Genomic DNA, 20,961 nt, shown 5'->3' with positions numbered 1-20,961 from the left:
CTACCCATTAAGAGCATTGACGGATCTCAGTTCTTACTCCCTTAGTAGCCTGGCGGCCATTCACTGATGGGTCAGGTAATTATCATTAGTCAGTGAAACCCTTGAATTGGCTGACGAATGATGATTGCCTCTTACCTCCGGGCTTCTTTATGTGCTAACAAACCCCCCAATTTAAAGACTTCAGATAACGTTTTCAAGAAAGAGTGACTCTGAGCGTTATAAACTAAAAGTTCTCATCAGTATTCAGCAACCATAATTGGTTATTAAAGTCCTGTGTGTGCATGTAGTCTAAAAATGGTGTGAATACACAAATACAAGAGCATCCATGTATATGAGTGTCTGCCTAGGTGCATTAGTAAACACACACACCTGCGTACACGCGTCCTCTCAGACACTGTGTGCCCTTTATTAGCAGCATGTTGACTCTATTCAGCTCGGCTAGTGATTACGCCTTTTCATGGCAGGAACTTTCACACCGCTGTGAACTGTGTGAGGTGATTAAAGGCTGCTCAATTTGTAGTCCAGTCCCTCTGCTATTCTTCCTCATTGATCTTTTGCAGGCCCTTGAAGTGAGAGCCGCACACAGCAGGCTTCTCTCATGGGAATATCCGGATGCACACTCTACTCTTTCTGTCTCGCCGCTCTCATGTCGGAAAGTATTTCACTGACATGTTTCCAATCTAATTACACCACAAATTACCTGCCATGTATGGCTTGTATTTTATTATGTTTATGTGATTAACTTTGTTGTGTTTCTTTTGATATGTAATTAAGCTCATTTATCTTGAACAGGATGCAGTTTGCTCTTTGCATATCAATCAAAATTATATTTATTAATCTAATCTAAATAAGAACTTTTTTTAATGTTGATTTTGTTTACTACTAAACTTATAGTCTGTGAGGATACATTAAATCAAAATAAAATAAAACCCAGGAAGAGAGGCTGAGGAAAATGTAATACATTTTGAAGACATTTGTTTCATAACAGCAAATTTCAACTTCATGGAAAAGTAACCAAAGTAATTTGGACCGATCCACTATACACGTGATTGGAATTCATTCCATTGCTATTGGGATATACAGTATTTGTCTAGAATAAAGAGATGGACCAACCAACAAATTAACAGCCTGCTTTTAGTCGCCGGAAATCTTTTAATTCATCTGGAGTCTAAGATCTTGTTTCACTGCTACTTCTGTTTCCTCTGCTGCTCTTCTTGAAGTTCCTCCCTTTTGATTATCAACACTGATAGTTTGAGGATAAAGGGTGTTGTTCAGTATATTGTTCAGATTTGATAAAACCCTACATTTGTAATTATGCTGCATATAACTTAGACTGACTTGACTTGTCACCATTGAATAATGTGCCCACTTTCATCCTAGCCCGAGAGTGCACAGCTAAAACACAACAACAACACTTTCACTGACTGAAAGACAAGAAAAGGCCACATGAAGGGTTATTACATCAGCAGTGCTGATGCCAAAACACTTCCCACAAGATCCTCAAACCTAACACGTGGTTTCAGGACAAATAGCAAAGACTGATTGTGGTAATGTTCTTATATTTCATTTCATTTCATTTTTATTTGTCCCGCTCATGGTACGCAAAACCAAATGTACAATAATTGCCACAAAACATGACTCTACCATTGAGCGAAAAGGAGCAGGGAGAAGAATCAAATCTTGTGTGACCTGCCCCTTTCTAAAAAAAACAAATAAATACAAATAGATGGTCTGCCCTTCATAATAATACTTTTTTTTTCACAGCCAAACATAACAGTATCTTAGGATACTAAGAGAAACACACAAAAAAAATACTTATTTCCAACTTGACGGTTAACGGAAAGAAACAAAACAACACCAAAACATCACATGTATAAGGAAAAGAAAAGTGCAACACCCTCATCCGAGTCCTACTGGAGCAGAAGGTGGAAAGCGACACATGATGATAATAATAACAACAATAACAACAATAACAATAGCAATGGGACCCGCAAATACAGAGGGGACATCACAACAACATGAAGGTCCAGAGTACACAGACTTATTCACATTCTGCTTCATATAGTCCCATCTTTCTTCATTTATACAACTTCTTTAACTGAAAAATACATATACAATTCTTTAGATCCTTGTGTTGAGAATTCCACAATTGTACACCAACTACCGAAATACACATTTGTTTAAGAGTAGTCCTTGCATATGGATGCTTAAAATGTAATTTCCTTCTGTGGTCTTCCTTGCCTGATCCAAAAACAAACAACTGTTGTAAACATGCTGGTAACATTTTGCTTTTTGCCCTGTGCATTACTGATAATGTCTGCAGCTCAGCTCTGTCTTTGAGTTTCAAGAGTCCTGACTTAAAAAAGTGGTGTGTTCTCTTGAGTCAGCTTTATGAATTATTCTTACTGCCCTTTTCTGTAATATTGACAATGGCTTTATGTTGCTCATATACGTGTTGCCCCACACTTCTATACAATAAATGAAAAATGGCAAAATGAGTGAACAGTACAACATCCTCAATGCCTTGTAATCTAGCAAATACTTTGCCTTGTTTAGAACAGAAATATTCCTAGACATTTTGGTTTTAACATGTGCTATGTGTGATTTCCATGTCAGGTTTTCATCCAGCGTCACACCTAAGAATCGAAATTCAGAAACCCTTTCAATAAAAACTCCATCAATGGACAGTGAAATGTTTTCATCTTTTTTTCTATTAGCAAAAACCATAAACTTTGTTTTATTCAAATTTAGGGTTAACTTATTTTCATCAAACCATCTTTTAAGTTTGACCATTTCATGTCCAATACACATTGCTAACATGTTTGAATCATCTCCTGAACAAAATAAATTTGTGTCGTCTGCAAACAACACAAATTGCAATAATCTTGACGTTTCACATGTCATTGATGTACAAAATAAAAAGTTTAGGCCCTATATCAGATTTGATCAAGAAGCAGATGTATTTTTATTGCAAGTCATTGCTGCTGTCACACCTATTAGCATACAAATGGTTTTTAGGCCTTTGGAGACCTCAACGTTATTGCAAGCGTAATTGAATCTGATCTCTGTTCTGTGATTGAGAGGTTCCAACACACACGCGTTGTAGCACTCAGTGGGTGGTGAGCAATTTGTGCCAATGCAATCGCGTACCTACACACTTACACACAAGGGGGTTTTCTCTGTTCTGCTCATTGTCTCATTCTCAAGTACAAAGCAAGAGGAAAAGAAGGAAAATAGAAAAGAATATAGGGAATATGATAATGTCCCCCATCAACACAACACATCAATCTCCTGTACACTGCTTCTAACACAGTTTGGATTCAAATTAAAACATAAACTATGAAAATGTACTTGCTATTAAGTGGTATATCGCTTTTTTATCTAATCCTAAAAAACATATTACACAGCGGAATCAGACGGAAAACATTTAAATAGTCAACGTTTTAACCAAACTGCTGGATGCAAATGAAAAGGGAAATGAACAAAAAATATGAGGTACTGCTCACTGTTGCATTTGTATTCTGTTCATTACCAAGAACGATATAACAGGGTCATAATAAGGTGGCAGCTTTATAGTTCTACCATTCAATTTTAAGTGACACGTCCTCATGACTTTAGTACATCAAATTAGAATTATCGCTGGAAATAGACTGACTTTCCAAATCCACATGGGGTTGCTATTTGGTAGAATCACATCTTTCTCTGCAGATATGTCACAATGAGTCTCCAAGCTCAGATCTCTGACATGCTTTGGCTGTTGGTTCACCACTTACAGTACAGTCTGTAGGTCAAGATACATTCTTCAGCAGTTGTGGATCCCCTTCTTGTATGTCAAATATGCTATTTCTAATACTTGTTTGTGACCATGTATCGTCAGACAAATGGCATTAACATTTAACTCAGACAAACTTTTTGTTTAGTGCTAATAAGCAAATGTTTGCATGCTCATTTGCACCACTCTCATGTTGTCTGTTAAATGTAAAGCCATAGCCAGAAGCTGGTTAGCTTCGCACAACAGGTCGAAAGAAAGGAAGAAAATATGCATCCTGGTCTCAAACGTAACACAAATGAACACTACTTCTAGCTCTTTGAATCTGGGGGACTACATCTGAGTGTTGTAAAAATAAATGAGGGTGGTTACGTGCAGAACTAAACTATTCACTTAAGGTAAGTTCACAGAAGTTCATTTTTATTTTTTTATACAACCTAAATTGAGATGTTTCCCTTTTCCCCCCAAAAGGAAAATGTATAAGTACAAGAGATAGGTACCAACAGGATAATTCATGCAATGTATTATTCTCTTACACAAAGAAGCTGTGCTCTCAGCCTTTTTTGTAGTATACCCAGACTTTGAGGGGGCTTATAGAGCAACACAGGCCCAGCGAACTCCTGATCCGAAAGAGGTGACCACCCCCAACAGCCCAAACAGAGACCTCACAGGGATGATCCCATGTCTCACAGATGCCCCCAGTCCCGGAAACAGCCGCATCCTCAAACAACCTGACGCTGCAGCTTCATGGTAAATGCACAAACATTGAGAAAAATGTATCGTCATCTCGCTTTCAGCAAGAAGAGGATAAGCACATTTTCCCAAATGTCATCTAATGAAATCATTTTTTGGGGCTACTGAACTGTCACTTGAGAAAATAGCTATCTACGTAGCTTTTCCGCTTTCGAGAAAAATGAAACAAGATATAAAGTAGAGTATATCAGGTAGATCTCCTCTTAAATCCTTGAGGGGGATCTTACCGGCCCTTTGCACATAAGGACACTTCAATATGTCACCCTAACCAGTTCACTGTTAGTCCTCATACACTCAAATGTAAATTGTGCATTTCAGCATCAACACAGATGGATGAGGCTCCTCACCAAGGCTGTCAGTCTCAGTCAGGAGGGGGCATTCAATCACTACATCCAAGGCGGCACTCTACATGAAAGAGCCAGACACATACACAGCATTCCCACATCACTGCAGTCATGCATCTGTCTGCAAGGCTCTTGCAAGTTTCACATATTCCTATGTGTATGTGAGTAAGTGAGTAAAGCCAGCAGCAAACAATAATCTATGCAGCATTAGAGTTATTAACAAAAATTAACGACCTCAAAATGTATTCAGAAGTATAATAAATCTTCATTTGGATGCTTAGTAGCTTGGCCGTCTGACTCGCTGGCTGGCTGGGGAAACTATGCTGACCTGGGTGCATCCAAATTAGATATTGGCATGGTTGCATGTATTACACAGTGGGAAGGCTGCTCTGGCTCAGTCACCCCGCTGCTAAATCTGGCCCGTGCTCAGCTAAGCAAACACAATGCAACAGCAGGGAAACAGCATCTCCACGGTCTCAATAAGCTGCAAATAATAGCAAGAAAAAAAAAAAACCCACAGCTGTTTTTTTAAATGTTTTTTTCACTTGAATCCAAATGTTGTTTGTATCCTCACACTGTCATCGCATTGGTTTTGAAGTGAGTCACCCAAAAACTCTACTGAAAGTGCAAAAATAAATGTCTGACTGTAAAGTGGGGGACTGTCACACTTACACATGGATGGACCACTTTAAAGAGCTTGAATTAAAATCCAGTGACATAATAAACAAAGTGCATCTGAGCCTTTTCGTGGAAAAGCTGAGGAACATCCATCTATTTAAATCAGTCACCAGCGGCACCCCCTTGTAAATGAGGGATGAAAGGGAGAAGAGATGGAAAGAATGCCAGAGAGCAGCAGAGGGGGGGGTAGAGAGTAAGGAGAGGTAGACGGGTGGATTGGGGTGGGTGAGACAGAAAGAGGAGAGACAAAGAGAGAGGGAGGAGGTGGCCATGATATCCCTGCCTCTTTGATCAGTGGTCCATGGGGAACGGAGACTGTGCAGATAGCTGGTCCACAACTCCTGAGGAACGCAGCTTCACATTCCTCCTTGCGCTTTCCGTGCTTTTGCAAAATCACTCCTAGTCTTTCAGACCACAGCAGCTGTGAAAACACATCATGGCTTACTACATGCCAGAGGAGACCTGGCTAATGCACTGTAGTGCTATTGTCCAGCTGGTCCTCTTTCACTGGTGCTATTCATCTCAGGGCAAACTATAGTCTTACCTAGTGTTTTTTCTTATATTCTACTCATATTTATATTAAGGTCAGAGGTCCTTCAGCAGAGCAGTACTGGTATGACTCAGTGATCCAGTTATTTGTGCATGCTGAAGAAGAACCAAGATTATCAAAAGACCGTATCAGAAGGCATCAGAATTCAACATTAACACTGGTTTATGCATCAAAATATTTTTTTAATACATTTATCTGAAACCTAAATCTCTTCACAGCACAATCTCAGTCCAACAGCCCTTTGCATGGATAGTTTATTTACTGACAGTGCATCAAAGGACAGTGCTGAAACTGGTTAATGAGATGAACAACAAACAATAAAGAACACAAATTGGAATACAGTAATGTGATTCGCTTATCAAAGGGGTTTCGTCCTGCATCATTATGTACAGCACTTTTCAAGGGAGACCTGCTAAATGTAATGCATTGCATTACATCTCGTAATGTAATGCAATGACATAGTAAAAACCCTACTAAACAGCAATTCAATGGGATTTAAGGTGATATTATTGCTGCCTATGTGTTTTACTGTACTGTAGTAGTTTTTGATACTTTAAAAAAGTAAAAAGCCTATGGATTGCCAAATAAATCTGCAATCAAGAATACTTCAGTTTTTACGACCTGATATAGTTAAGTAGGCAAATCGCAGACCTCAGTATATCTCCCTAAAGTCAATGAGTGCAGGGACTGTTCCTCCTCGCTTCCCTCTGGATATGAATGGGTACACTGGATGCCCCTCCCTTCTCGGATGTGACGCTAGCCAATAGCAACGCACCCTGCGCGGTGAAGGAAGGAACGTCACATCATCAGCAGCAGTCGTTCGGCTGGGACTGCTGGGCTTGCAGTCTCCACAGCACTGCTTGTTTTTGTGTGTGTGAGCCACCACTTAAATACTACACACGACTGGAGAACGAATAGGTAAAGGAGCCCGTTGGCTTTGTAGGAAGAGCGAAGTTGTGGACGAATGAAGAGACATTGTTTTTGGACAAAGAAAACAGACTGCCTGGCTTCCAACCAGCGATAAAGCTACTTTGATGCAGCCGCTTAGCTAACAAGCTAACTGGGAATGTTTTCAGAGACTAGCCAGTCGGCTAGCCCGCTAGCTAGCTAATTCGGATGGAGAAAGTCGCTGTATAGTGTATACATTAAGCCAACAGTAACAATGAACATTTTATCTTTCGGTACATTTAGTGAAAGAACTGTGGCAACGTCTCATACTGAGTATGTTGAATATTTAGGGCTCCAGTGCTTTGTTGCTAATATCTAGTAGGGACAATAGTTTACAGACCAGGCAACAAGTCTGGCACACACTACCGCTTTAACGTTACTCTACTTTGTACCCATTTTGTGCAATGGTGTTATTAGTTACCTTGTTGTTATTAGTTAGCAAAGCATCATACGTATAGTGGGAATAAGCGTTTTGAGGAAAGTATAGGTAAAGATATACAAAGGAAAGTGGGGTGCTACTTTAACATTAGATCCCCATGTTTAGGGGGATCTGGTCACTGATGTCATTTATTGGCGAGGAGGCGAGTTGGATGAACATTTTAAATCGCCCACATGCTTTGGATCAGTTCCTGGACTTGTGAAAGGCATCTGAAGCAGGAGGTGGGTGACTTGAGCACAAGAAGATGGCGGAGCGTTCCTGCAGAAGGTGGTGAAACCAAAACTTGGGGGCTTCTTGGATTTATTGCCAGACATCTTATCCCAGATCGTAGGACACATGCAGGCCAAAAAACGGTACTTAACTCTGTTCTCCGCCGGTGCGTGTCTCATCCTGTTGTTTTGTTTTGGAGGGATACAACTCCCCCTCTCCAGACGGGGTCCCAGCCGGCGTGATGACCGCAGCCTCACCGGTTATCACCCCGGGGAGCGGTGGCGTCGCTTCCCGGGGTCCCTGCAGCCTTTCAGCCCCTGGGAGGAGGACCGGGGCGATAGTCACAATGAACACATATCTCCTAGGCAGAAGAGAGACGCTAACTCAGGCGTTGACTCTGGAAAACGCTGCAGAATGGACTCCTGCTTTGATTTCTCTCTTTGTGAGAGGAATGGATTTAAAGTGTACGTCTACCCCCAGCAGAAAGGGGAGAAGATGTCAGAGAGCTATCAGAACATTTTATCCTCTATTGAAGGATCTATGTACTATACACCTGACCCAGGACAGGCATGCCTGTTTGTCCTGAGTTTAGACACTCTGGACCGGGACCAGCTTTCACCCCAGTATGTGCACAACTTGAAAGTAAAAATCCAAAGCCTTCATCTGTGGAATGGAGGCAAAAACCACATCATCTTCAATTTATATTCTGGCACCTGGCCAGACTACACAGAAGACCTTGGCTTTGACATCGGCCTCGCCATGTTGGCTAAGGCCAGCATCAGCACCGAGAACTTTAGACCCAACTTTGACGTTTCTATCCCTCTTTTCTCCAAAGACCACCCTAGGACAGGAGGGGAAAGGGGCTACCTGAAACATAACACCATTCCCCCTTATAGGAAGTACATGCTTGTTTTTAAGGGGAAGAGGTACCTAACAGGAATAGGTTCAGACACTAGAAACGCTTTATATCATGTTCATAACTCTGAGGACGTGGTCCTCCTCACCACCTGTAAGCACGGGAAGGACTGGCAGAAGCATAAAGATGCACGCTGTGATAAAGACAATGCAGATTATGACAAGTAAGTACTTTCTTTTTAACTAACTTTAAGTGTATAATTACTTTTCTATTCACAACATTCGGTTTTTGTATGGGTTTGGTTTTTTACTTGCACTCTGCCTTTTATCGTGTTCAAGTGGTTTCTCTGTATTTGACATGATGTGTTACTGCTCTGCTTCACACCCATCTCAGATAAGGTAAGTGTTGGTGTCATGAAAGTTGACAGAACATAATTTCCCTTGGTTTGAAGCTTAATTGACCACAGTGGGCTCTTTGACCATTTGATACTACAGATAACCCTCAGAGTAGTAGTATATTTAAATGGCTTTAGGTCTTTGTTCCCACAACATCACATTTATCAAAATGGTTTATATTTTGTTATTGTTTCCATGGTGTTGATTTTTTCCCTCTATTTGATAACTCAATGTAGATGTCTGAGTGGTCCTTTACTACACGTAGATACACTTTGTTATATTCCATGGAATGCTCTCAACATCCCGATAGTCATGTGTGTGTCCGTGTGTGTTGGAGGAGGGGCTCTGTGAGGAAGTGGCAGATTTTTTTCGGCTGTGTATTTTCAAATTCTAGCTCACTCGAGCCGGTTTCTCCAAAATGACCTACCCCACCTTTAATGTGTCATAATACTTTCATGGGATGAAGGAATTTAATTGTGATATTTCTAAATCCATCTTGGTCTAAATACTGTATTAAGTCCCAGTTTTCCCTGATTTAATTTAATAATGAATGAACTGATTCACTCAGTTACAGTTATCACAATGCAGCAATCAAAAGGTTCTAGTGGACAATGGTGATTTGTCACTTCAAGTAGATTTCACATCACATGTCTTTATTTACCAAATATCACATCACGAGTTACAGATAAGTAGATTTGCCTAAATGTCAGCCACAAGAGACAGTGCATTAATGTAATTCAATTGATATTGCCATCTGTTTAAACAGCCTGGTATTCAGCATTGGGTGAATCTGCTTCTCTCGGCATTTCCCCCTTTCTGCCTCTCAGTGTGTTATGAGTCCTGATCTTCTCTGACAGAAATGGTCAATGCAAAAAACGTACACACTCAGCTGTCAGTTATCACGGTGCCTTATTACAAGCACATCGTTGTTTTAATAAGCAAGTAAATAAGTTAATTTGCTTAAACTCTATTGATCTCGAACGTTATATTTCTCAGTAATAATGTCCCAGAACTTCCTGCAGAAGGCAATATTGCACAGCTCCATGGCCCGCAAAAGTTGCTCAGTGATCATCACCACCCAGTCCTTCCACTAAGCCATGCTGTTCTCTGTGCCCAAATCCGATGAGCAAACTGGTGTCTGTCTCCCTGCTCTGGCCAGTGGGATTCATTTCGTGTCCCCCCAGACCGTGCTGTGTTGTTACTGGTGACTGTATGGCGCTGTGTATTTGACTGTGGCTCTTTGGAGTGGATTAGTTGGGACAAAGCACTGGTGCCAGTTAGGGGAAGCCACTCTGGCCCCTGTTTGCTCAGTCATTTCCCAGACTAACCCAACTGCATCAGCCAGGAATGCCCCGGCCCCAACCTGTGTCCTCCTGCGTGACCCCCACCCCGCCCCCATGTGGTTTGGGTCTGTTGTGAATAACCCAACTTAGTAGGTCAATTCTGCTTTGTGTGTTGACGTGAAAAGTGAACGCACAGTGTGTGTCTCTGTTTAACTTTTTTCCTTTGAAATGCATAATCCAAGCGTGTATTAATTATTAATAAACGCTCTGTGGCGCTCCGTCAGTTATTGTCTTAGTTCTCAGTCCAAATGTCTAAATCTGTGTGAAAAACATGTTTAACAACATTCAAGCCAATATTTCTTGCCTCATTTTTGGCCACACATCAAAGGCGCTCAACTGTAGGCACAAAACAAAATGTTTTATTGGATTAGAATTGCAGACTTCACCTATTTTTTTAAATAAGCCTATGTGTTAATATTAAACATTTAAATGTTATTGACAGTTAATAACATATATACTTTTACAACCCTGTCTGTCAAAATGACAGACAACAAGATGGTGCACAACCACTGTTATGGTTTTGTTAGTTTTGGCAACTGACCATTCCAATGTGTGTTCAGTTCAGGGGTCTGCTAAGAAACCTGGCTGCAGCATGGATTACAGCGGGAAGGAGGTGCTTTCTTTGTAATATTGTGATGTGATAAAGATGTGTTTGCTTAGCATTGATCCTCAGAGGATTCTCATCTCTGTGTCTGCCTATGCAGCTAGGTATCAGTTTAGAAGGTTCCTCTTTTGGCTCAGCAGAATAACATTCTCAATATCACTCTTAAGACATGAGCTAGCTGCTCTCTCTTTCTGCCAGCTCACTGCCAGGGAGTGATTTCACACAGTGAGATGGGTGGCATTGAAGCCATAACCCAGAGGGAAAATTAATCCAGCTGTCATTAAGTAGCATTGGGAGAGAATTTGGCTCTTGAGTATCTCTGTAGGCCTTGCCGGCTTAACTTCATTGCATGTCTACAGTGTGTTTAGTGGTTGTCAGTCAGTACATCCTGAGTAAGTCACACCACTATCAGTCAACAGGCTTTGGCTTCATCCCCAGTCCAGTGCTGAATTCCTGTTAAATTAATGTAATTTGTTGATCCTTACATTACCTTCTATGTGTACTGGTAGAGACCCCATATTCGACAAAGTCTCTTTATACAGGTAACGTGTTTAGTTGTGCTTTTCTGTGTGTGGGTCAGACAGTATAGTCTGTGGTCTAACTGGGGGGAAGTAATAGTTTCTGCCTGGCTGTGGCCCTTTGTGCAACAAATCCCTCTTATCCTCTCCCACTGACAACAAGGACGTTTTGACAGACTGAATGCAGCCCCTCACCGTAATTACCATGTCATGGCCGTGTAATCTTTGTGTTATGGTTCAGACTGTATCCGCCAGATGTTCATGTGGAATGTATATGGGTTTTGGATGTGCTACGTAATGTTTGGCCTGTTGGAAGGAAAAAATCATTACATTTGGACACTGTATTTAATGCTATGATGCACTGTGTGATTGTATTGTTTTGGTTACCATTTCAGCCAGTGTATAATACAAATCTTCAATTTTGAGATTTTTGGTGGTATTTTAAGCACTTCAATTTAGGCTTGTTACTTATGTGTGCTTGTGGTTCATTTAGTTTTTCTTAGTGGTGCTTTAAATGTGCTTATTACCATTAGGTCTCTTCAGTAAAGAAAACATGTTTAAGGATCGCTGTGCTCCTTCCCTGCTGGGATATTACATACATGTCACAGACTCCCACACATAACTGTACATATGAAGAGAAGAGAACATGTGTATTGTTGTATCATGGTTTATAAAAAGATCACACGTTGGTAAAAGGTTGTATGAAGCATCAATGTCTACAAGCTACCTCCTTGTTCATAGCATATCGTACTGGAAATTGATTATAGAGGCATGTTGTTAGAGGGTTAAAAATGTCAAGTATAAAATTCACATATTTGGGTTTCAAGTAAACTCCAGCAGTCTCCCTTTTACCTGTCGTTTACCTGCTGCTTCCAGGCCGTGGCTACTAGAGTCAACCTTTGTCTTCCCTCTTCACCACACTCTGTCCTTCAGACATCTGCACTCAGCCACTGTGTACAAGCCTGTAATGCAGCCAAAGGAGAGAAGAAAAGATGCAGCAGGAGGCAGGTCAGATGCAATTTTAAACTCAAACTGAAAGCCCTCGCACAGCTTGTTTCCAATTAAGAGACCCTGCCAAGCGAGAGAGTACGAGAGGGATAGAATGGGCGATGAGGGGAGCGGGAGAGACATGGGAGATTGGGAGACAAACTGAGAGTGAGTTGGAGGGAAACATGGGAACACAAAGGGAGAGCAGTGAGAGTCTGAGAAAGTAAAAGCAAGAGAGGCTGAAAAAAAGGAAACCGCATGCCAGCCATCCAGCAGTGAGAGGTGAGTGCAATAGCTGGCTGGGAGCTAACATCGGGCTGGTAGGTGTATTTATAGACTTGCAGGGTTTTAATCCTCAGTATTGGCCAAAGCCCCTGGCAGAGGGCTGCTAGCCAACTTGATGCAGGCTTTTACAGAGCTTGGGGGGAAAAGATAATCATGCAGGGAGAATCTAAGAGTTCCTGCACATGATCGCTCAATGCTTTTATTTGAGTTTATATTGTGTTTTTATATTCCCTTTTTTGCCGTTCTTTTTTGTTCAGATTGCTTATTCCTGGATAAAACTTGCACACGCCACAAAGTTCTTCGCATGTTTGATAGAAAGTGGGATGAGTGATGTATTTCAGAAAATGTTTCGGAAATGAAAGCGTCTCAATAGCCCAGCATTTTGTAGCCGCCACAAGTCTGTCTAAGTAGTTGCATTGGAGTTTTTAGCCCTTTGTCATTAACATACAGAAGCCAGGAAAGTGAGGCCAAACTCAATCAAATGGTGAAATTCAAATGTACTTGCTCTAGACAACCTACTGCTTACAGTACACATTGCCTGAAGTTGATGCAATGTTTGGCCACAGTCACATAACGTCAGCCCCTTTGGTGCCCAGCTGCCACAGGCAACCGTTAGCTTGCTGTGTCACTGCCTTATAGCCGCCAAACGGCAAGATCTGAAGTCTTATGGGAGATATACGTGAATCCCTAAGTTGTGGTATTTAAATAATTGCTTAGGTTTATTGTTTATATATTCAGTTTTCCTGATTGGTTTACAATACATTATCTATAGTTGTCTGCGAGTAAACCAGAACGGAGCATTTGTGTAATGAAGGTAGGCCAGAGATGCAGTATTCCCATGGTGATAGTGTGTTTTCTTGGGATGGAAATGTAATTTGGAAAAACTGGGACGTCATTAGTCTTATGCTGTTGCCATCTGTTATAACATTGTTTACAGTTTGTTTTGCACTGCAGTCTGTGTTTCTATCGTGCAATGGGTTTGGTTGACTTCAGTTCATGAAAAATCCCCTCCTCGGGAAGGCTCCTCCAGTTGCTTTCCTTTCCAGCTCAGCTCTGCCGGTAAACCATCGGCTGTTGGCCCTGCCGGAGAGCATAATGATACAGCAGGCTGGTAAACCACAAAACCACTCCGCACAGATGATATGTTTGCTCTCTATCAACGCAGTCCCAGACATTACACTTACATGACCACCTAATCATTTGAGAGTGGTCAGTGTTTAACGTACTGTTTTAGATGTGTTGTGTAGGACCAGTTCTGTAAGAATGGAAAGCAATGGAGCAAGTTGGATGTCAACTCAGTGTTTTGCTTTTACATAGTTGATGGTTGGATGTTTCAAAGATTCTGTCATTATAGTAAACTACATAAATTGTCGACAATAAAATGATATGCACAGTGCAGCTTCTGGCTGATTTATGTATGCTGTTGCTCTTATGGTCCATAGCTTTGTGTTGAAAGGCTGAACTAGATGGATGATGCCGTTTTCTACAAAGCCTGGAGATTACAAACTGCTCGTATTTAGAGGGCGTATGGAAAATGAAAGGTATAGAAACAAGGCAGATAACTGAGTTAGAGCAGTCAGGCTATCACATTGCCGGCATTGTTGTTCTTCATAGCGTCATGTCATGGGAAAATGACAAATTCTGAGTAAAGACAGAGGCACCGTGGGCCGACCTGATGATTTAGAGCTAATTCTGTTAACATTAGTTTAAATCAAGCTGATCACATTTGCAGGCCATTTCTTTCTGTTACTGTACTTTTACAAATGAGGAAATGCTATGGATAAATATAGTTGTCATCTGAACTGCAAACATTTTTCTTTGGCACGCTGTATAAATATGCTAATGTATACGTTGGCTTTATTTGTTTGATCATTTACAATGAAATATTCTTAATTGTCTTTTAAAACAGTGTGTTCACATGTTGGTGGACATATTTAAGTGTCTGCTTGATTCCTGGAACTCCCAAAAGTGGACTGTTTCCCAGAAGCATGATGTGTACTCGCCTCTCAATTGATTGCCTTCTCATTTTTCACTGCCAGGATTTATAGAGAGGGAGGTTAAGGGGGAACAGAAGGTAATAACATCAATGTCCACATCTTGTCACTCATTAATTACGACCAGGGCCTGTGAAGGAGCTGGCTCGACATTTTCTTGACTTAGCCGAATTGAGTCGAATTCTGGCAATTGATCATTTCTGATAGTCATTTTTTTTTGTTTAAATAACAGTTAAATCTTTCACTTTCTGGTTTTATCAGTAAAAAACTCAAATGTTTTTTTCTTGAGAGAAATGTAGTTTAAAACAAAGAAGCATGAAAATTAACTTTGAAGATACATTGATTTAAAAAAGGTTTGAAGTGACTTCTCTGTTGATTGGCTAGTCTGTTAGTGAAATGGATACAGGCCTTGTCCGTGGCCATACTTTCTTTCACAATTTTCTGATTCAAATTCTTTATTTGCTTGAATGGGTTTTTGCTGCACTCTCACTTTCTTTGGAGGCTACTTGCTTGTGACAGAGGGCAGCGGGATTTGTTTGCTATGTTCCCTCTCTAGCTCATGTCCTGACAGGATGATATATGTCTCGTCCTTGGCAGACATGTGCAGGTGATGTATTCCTGTTGGAATGCCGGAAGAGTGGAATAAGGGAAAGGACGTCCGCGTCAGAGTGTGGTCCATTCAACACTTTTCCTGTCACCATGTGGAGGAACAAATCAGCATTTCTTTGCTCCTTGACAAATGTTATATAGTTGGTCTGGAAAGACAGAAAGAAAGGGTTGCTGCCAAACTAACCTGCATCAAAGAAAGTTAGGGTGTGGAGACCAACAAACAAACGTTAATGAAACACAAGCAGCAGTTTATGGTGACCAGGGTGACCTTTGAAGGGTAGTTACAGAGAAGTGATTCAAAATCAATGTTTATGGTGTCTTCACACTTTGCTCGGATTGGAAATTGCTTTGCCTGACTCCACATTGGGGTATGTTTGCCTAAGAGTTTGAGTGGTCTTTTATCCACTTCAAAGCATTGGACTATCGCCTGTTTTCTTAAAGCTCTAGTGCCATCCGCTGATATGAATAATGTGATAGTTGTTTAAAAAGGGACCACATCCGGTTGTTACATTATATATATATATATATATATAACTTAAGTACATTTAATATTGGATTGGTTTCTCTACCAAAGCCATCTTAAGTGCCCCTGATTGAGCATCGAGGGACAAAGATGTAACTTTAAGGAAGTGACTCATCATTCAGCAAGCCAGGGTTTGCGTGACGCATGAGGCCCATTTACAGCCCTTTTTTAAACTACCAGTTAAGTTGCTTGCTGCGCTTGACGGGGATTTTCCCAATTATCCCTCATCTACAATTAAATGTGTTGTGAGAGCTACATGCAGAATTAAGCGGCACCCTTAAATGGAGGCCATCCAAATCCTATGGGTTCTTAATCCTTCTGTCAATGCGGAGCAAACACTTGCCAAGCCTACACACATTTAAACTCAATGTCTGTGACTCTCGGGCAAAACTATATATATCTTTTTAATTTATGTATAAGTTTTGGAATGGAGGAGGGTATTAAGGTACAATAATACATTCTACCTTAACCTTAGTATTTTTGACTTGAAGACAGGAATGATTTTTGAGACTTGAGTGTGATTGTATTTTCTCAAAGGCAATGCATCATCATCTAGGTTGACACCATGGGGCACTGAGTTATTGGTAACCACACTTTGCAACAGAGAGACATTACCAGCCACCATGTTGCTTGGCTTGGTAGTGGCTTGGATCATCAAATAAAACACACACACGCACACACACACACAAAGAGAGATATAAGCTATCTCGCTGTCCTCTTTGGACTCCACTTTGTCAGATAAGGGCGTCAACCTGCAGTGTGAGAGGAAGGGAAGCTCTAGTGCACATGATGATAACCCTCAGTATGTGATAGTCTTTACTCTTCCGTGAAATGGTGGACTTATTCAACCTGTTTGTTGTTGCAGTCTTTAACAGATAAATTAGCCATTAAGTCTCAATCCTTACCATTTAGGCTCACATTAAGTCACCTAATTATGCCAAGAAGAAAAAGAAACGGAGTAGCTAGATAAGGTAAAATGTGTTAAATGTTTCTTTAATCCACTTTTTGTCTTTATCAAATCACCAAATTGCTGAGATTAAATCTGAGTTTGGCTTTGATTTTTCTTCTGTTGGCTAAGCTTCATACCGTTTCCTTCCTTCTCTCACCCGGTTAAATCTGTGACTTCCCCTTTGTGAGGTCACAACCACAGGGCAAGACAGGAAGTATTGTCTTTGATCTTTCCCGCTGTTCAAGCTAATTACCTGCCCGCAGCAGCAAGCACTGCTGGCCGTGGAATTCATTAACAGATGCTAAAGCTTTGTTCTGGGCAAGGATGCAAGAATCCAGCTGCCTCAGAGGGTACTGTGTGGTGCACATTCCTCTCTGAGATCAGGTTAACTTGTCCTTGGTTTGAACATTGGGAGGTTTGTGATGGTGTGCACCAGCATTTTCCCATCCAAGACTAATAATTGTATTGCTCCCAGCAGCTAAGTTTTTCAGATTGTTTAAAAACACCTTCAAATGTTTGCCGCTTGGTAAAAATGGCCCAGGTGGAAAGAATAGACTGGTATGTTAAGGAGTAGAGAATATAAATAATGACGGATGTTTGCTGCCTTTAAACATTTATGGCATGATAAGGAACTTAACATTGTTTGCATGGTGCTAATATGTGATGACTGTAACAGGATATGACCCTTTAAGTGACTTAGTCATTAAAACCTGTGTCAACACTTCTTATCCTCCCGCTGCCCTCTCTTTGACTTCAAATGTATTTTAGACGCAGTGTCACCCGTTTACCTTCCTGTGTTGGACTACAGTTTTGGTTTTGATAACGATAACTAATTGCAATTATTCTGACTCATATTGCATTACAATATGAGTCATGATAATGAAATAATAACTTTTTCTTAAAGAGGATCTGTACCTAACAAATATGTTTTGTTAAGTCTGTAGAATACATTTTGTAGGTCGTGAAAAATGTAATTTAACAAATATTATGCCTTTAACAAATACTGTGATCTTGCATTTGAGGATTAAACTAGTCCATATTGCAATATGATGACATTCTGATGAATTGTGCAGTCCTACTGCATTATACAAATAAATACCCACATTTTATGATGTATTTATTTGTGATTCTTTTTCAAATTGATGAATGTCTGGAAATGGCTTCTCACCTAACTCTAATTCCCTTTAACTTTCCGTAATTGGTGTATAAAAAGATCTTAAGATTTTAGCTTTTGCTCAGATTTGTTGTCCCGAATAGCCAGTATGTAGTTGTGTGTGGTGTATCATGGTACCAGCATAGGATTAGCCCACCCCCCCCCCCCCCCCCCCATGGTCATCACATTAAGTGAGTGAGAATGTATTAGATGGGTTAAAACCCAAGGGGCGGTAGGCTGCGGCAAAGCCGGCTCTCAATTCAATGTAAGCCTTTATGAGAATGACTGGTACCGATACATCAGTGCAGGTTGTAATATGCCACATCATTAATGTGACACACAAATCAAAAGTGTTTATATTTACCCAATTTGAGTGGTTACCATGTTTGTTGCTTAATCAACGTGTTCATAATTTAATTATTTGACAGGCCTACTAGAAATGTCCTGCAAGTATTTTTAAGAAAATAAAGAGTTGCCATGTGTAACGTAATGCTGCTTTACTGAAATGGAAAGATGTTGAGTGCCTCTGCATGTTAATAAGTTAGTGCTTTGAGAAAATTGTTTAATTTAGCAGCAGGCACCAAATGAGGCATTCCCTCTTCATCTTTCACTTTGAAGTGCATTGCCAATGCTTTAGCCAAGTGCCACAGACTTCTGCTAGTTGCTGCAATTTTGTGTATCCTCTGGGATGAACTGCTGTATTTTTTCCCTTCCCCATCATCATTAGAACTGCCGCCACCATGTAATCTCTCTTTCCGTCACCGAGGCAATGGGGCTTCTCTCTCCTCTGTGGTCTCGTAATTGTGAGGTAATCATCTTTTTCCTCTTGAGAGCTAAAAGACTGTGTTTACACCTTGTTTTCGGCGGTTTGACTTGGCGAGACACTCCTTTACTCTCTCAGTAGCAGAATCTGCTCCTTTCATTACTTCACACTTTTGCACTTTCAGCCCTTCACAGTGCATTTGAGGCTCTTTGTCATCACAAGGTTCTATCAACTCTGTTTTTTCTTTTTTTCATGTGGCACTTTTATCCAAGTTATAAAATGGTTTTCTTACTTGCCCCTTGTGGCATCTATTCACTCAAAATGGTTATATTTGAGAATGATCTGTCTCTGAGATTCCTGCCTCCTTTGCAATGTACTACAGGTCAATTACATTTTCTTTGTTAAAAACACCTTTTAAAATATTTGGCAGCAATATTTCTTTCTGGAAGTGATATCTAGGTTTCCTTGAGGTAACTGCTTTTTCTTTCTGAAGAAAGGCTGCTCTTTTAGATGGTTTCAGTCAGTTCATCAGCGGCTCTCTTTTTCTTTTTTGCAGGACTTTATGACATTTAGTGGGGACAGTTTACATAATTCATGCTGGATTTGCAGTGATAATAGCTCCACTGACCTCAGTTGATCGCTTTTAAGATATTCAGCTTTTGCATTAAACTGATGTCCTTTGTCACATGGACACACTCTAATGTCCCTGAACTGCAAAGACCTGGTGAAAGGCAAACCTCCAAAACATATATAAACTTGCTCCTTTTTGCCTTTTCCCAATAACACACTCTATCTGAAATACTTGCATAAGGCTTCCCCGGGTATGTCCTAAAAACAACCCCTAGTCTGTACACATTAACACATGCACTAATGTACATGGTCCTCCAGTTTGGCTGACGCACTTCCCCTCCGATATTGTCCCAAATCACACCCACACACAAGCAAACATGAAATGGTTAAAAACTCTCAGTGCAGGCAGATGCTACCCGCAGCCACCAGGCTTTATCTAAATCCCCCTCTCTGCGTGATGGATTGGATCAGATCAGACACGGCCCACAAGTCCATTTGATGTCGCATTGATAGCACATTCACTTGATAACATCCCATATTCTGAGACATTACAAAGCCTCCTTCTCCCTGTCATTGCTATCTTCACGCTTGCTTTGCCACTGAAACGAGGAAGCTGTCTGAGCTGACACCCTGCTAAAAAACTAATTGTTTTTCGGAAAAGCTCTCCCATGCTGATACATTTACAGAACTCACACAGGTAAATAGATACTTGCACAGATGGATATCACCACTCAGTTTATTTCATTGTTTTGTTCCTCATTTAGCTGATTACATTTCCCTCTGCATTCTCTCTTTTGTCTCCAACTTCTTTGCCTCCGGTTTCCCTTCCTCCGACCCTGCTTTCCCTTTCACCCCCCTCATTTCTCTTCACTCCTTTCCTGTTTCACTTCACCCTCCACCTTTGTCATTTAATCCCACTCTCCCGTTCATCACTATCTGCCTTCACACACCCTTCTCAGAGGTCGTGTAAACCGAGTATTTTTCGTCTATGACGGATGTTTTTGAACAATGATGGAAAAATCTGAAAGCAGTCCGTCATTTTGGCAGATTAGAACAAACTCAGAACAGCGCCATAGTTTCCCCGCAGCGAGGCTCTGGTGTTATGCAGTGTTAGGCATGCCCGCCAAAAAGGAAATGATACCGTTTCCAAACCTAACTTTGCCGTACAAATCATTGAAATGTCTGAGTTTTGGCTTTACACTGGGCGCTCTCCCGCGAGGTGCAGTTCACGAGCGTGCTCTCCCCCCCCCCCCCCCCCCGGTTGACAGTTCACTCTCTCCCCCCCTCGTCAGAGTTGTGTAAAGGCCGACAAGTAGTACTGGATTTTTACGGAAATGTTACGATCCTGTCCGTCAAAAATGACGGGCAGCGAAAAAGTCTAGCGCAACCTCTGATCCTTCTATCTCTTCCTCCATCCATCCGTCCTTGCTTGGCTCTGGATCAGAGACATTCCTGACCTGGGCTTCTCTCTCGAGCCGAACAGCATCAGCAGCTCGCCACCATCTCCAACATAAGTCAGTTACATTCCTTCAAGCTCGGGGAGCTCTCAGATCAATCTGCACCACTTCTATCTTGGCTGTAAAAAAAAAACACTTGGAATTTGTGTAATGTCCTTATTCATAAGTTATTTACCAGAGCCTCGTTGTTGGTAGTTGATTGCTCGACCAAGAGATCGGTAAGTGTAACCACCCGGAAAGTGAGTTTGTCGCCTTTGACCCAGA

The 20,961-nt window shown here is 41.1% G+C and overlaps 1 protein-coding gene across 1 annotated transcript in view; it reads left to right on the top strand.

The window, feature by feature from the left end:
• The first annotated feature begins 6,910 nt into the window (after positions 1–6,910).
• The window catches only part of LOC117537462 (exostosin-1a-like), a 38,317-nt gene continuing 24,266 nt past the window's right edge, over positions 6,911–20,961 (top strand). Inside the window, exon 1 of the mRNA XM_034202691.1 lies at positions 6,911–8,770. Within this exon, the coding sequence (XP_034058582.1) occupies positions 7,818–8,770 (953 nt within the window). The 5' untranslated portion in view covers positions 6,911–7,817. The remainder of the gene's footprint in view (positions 8,771–20,961) is intronic.

The sequence above is a fragment of the Gymnodraco acuticeps genome, unplaced genomic scaffold (assembly GCF_902827175.1).
Source record: "Gymnodraco acuticeps unplaced genomic scaffold, fGymAcu1.1, whole genome shotgun sequence".
In the NCBI taxonomy this organism is placed as follows: Eukaryota; Metazoa; Chordata; class Actinopteri; order Perciformes; family Bathydraconidae; genus Gymnodraco; species Gymnodraco acuticeps.
Note: the sequence above shows the minus strand (reverse complement) of the source record. Positions and strands in the feature narration are given on the sequence as shown.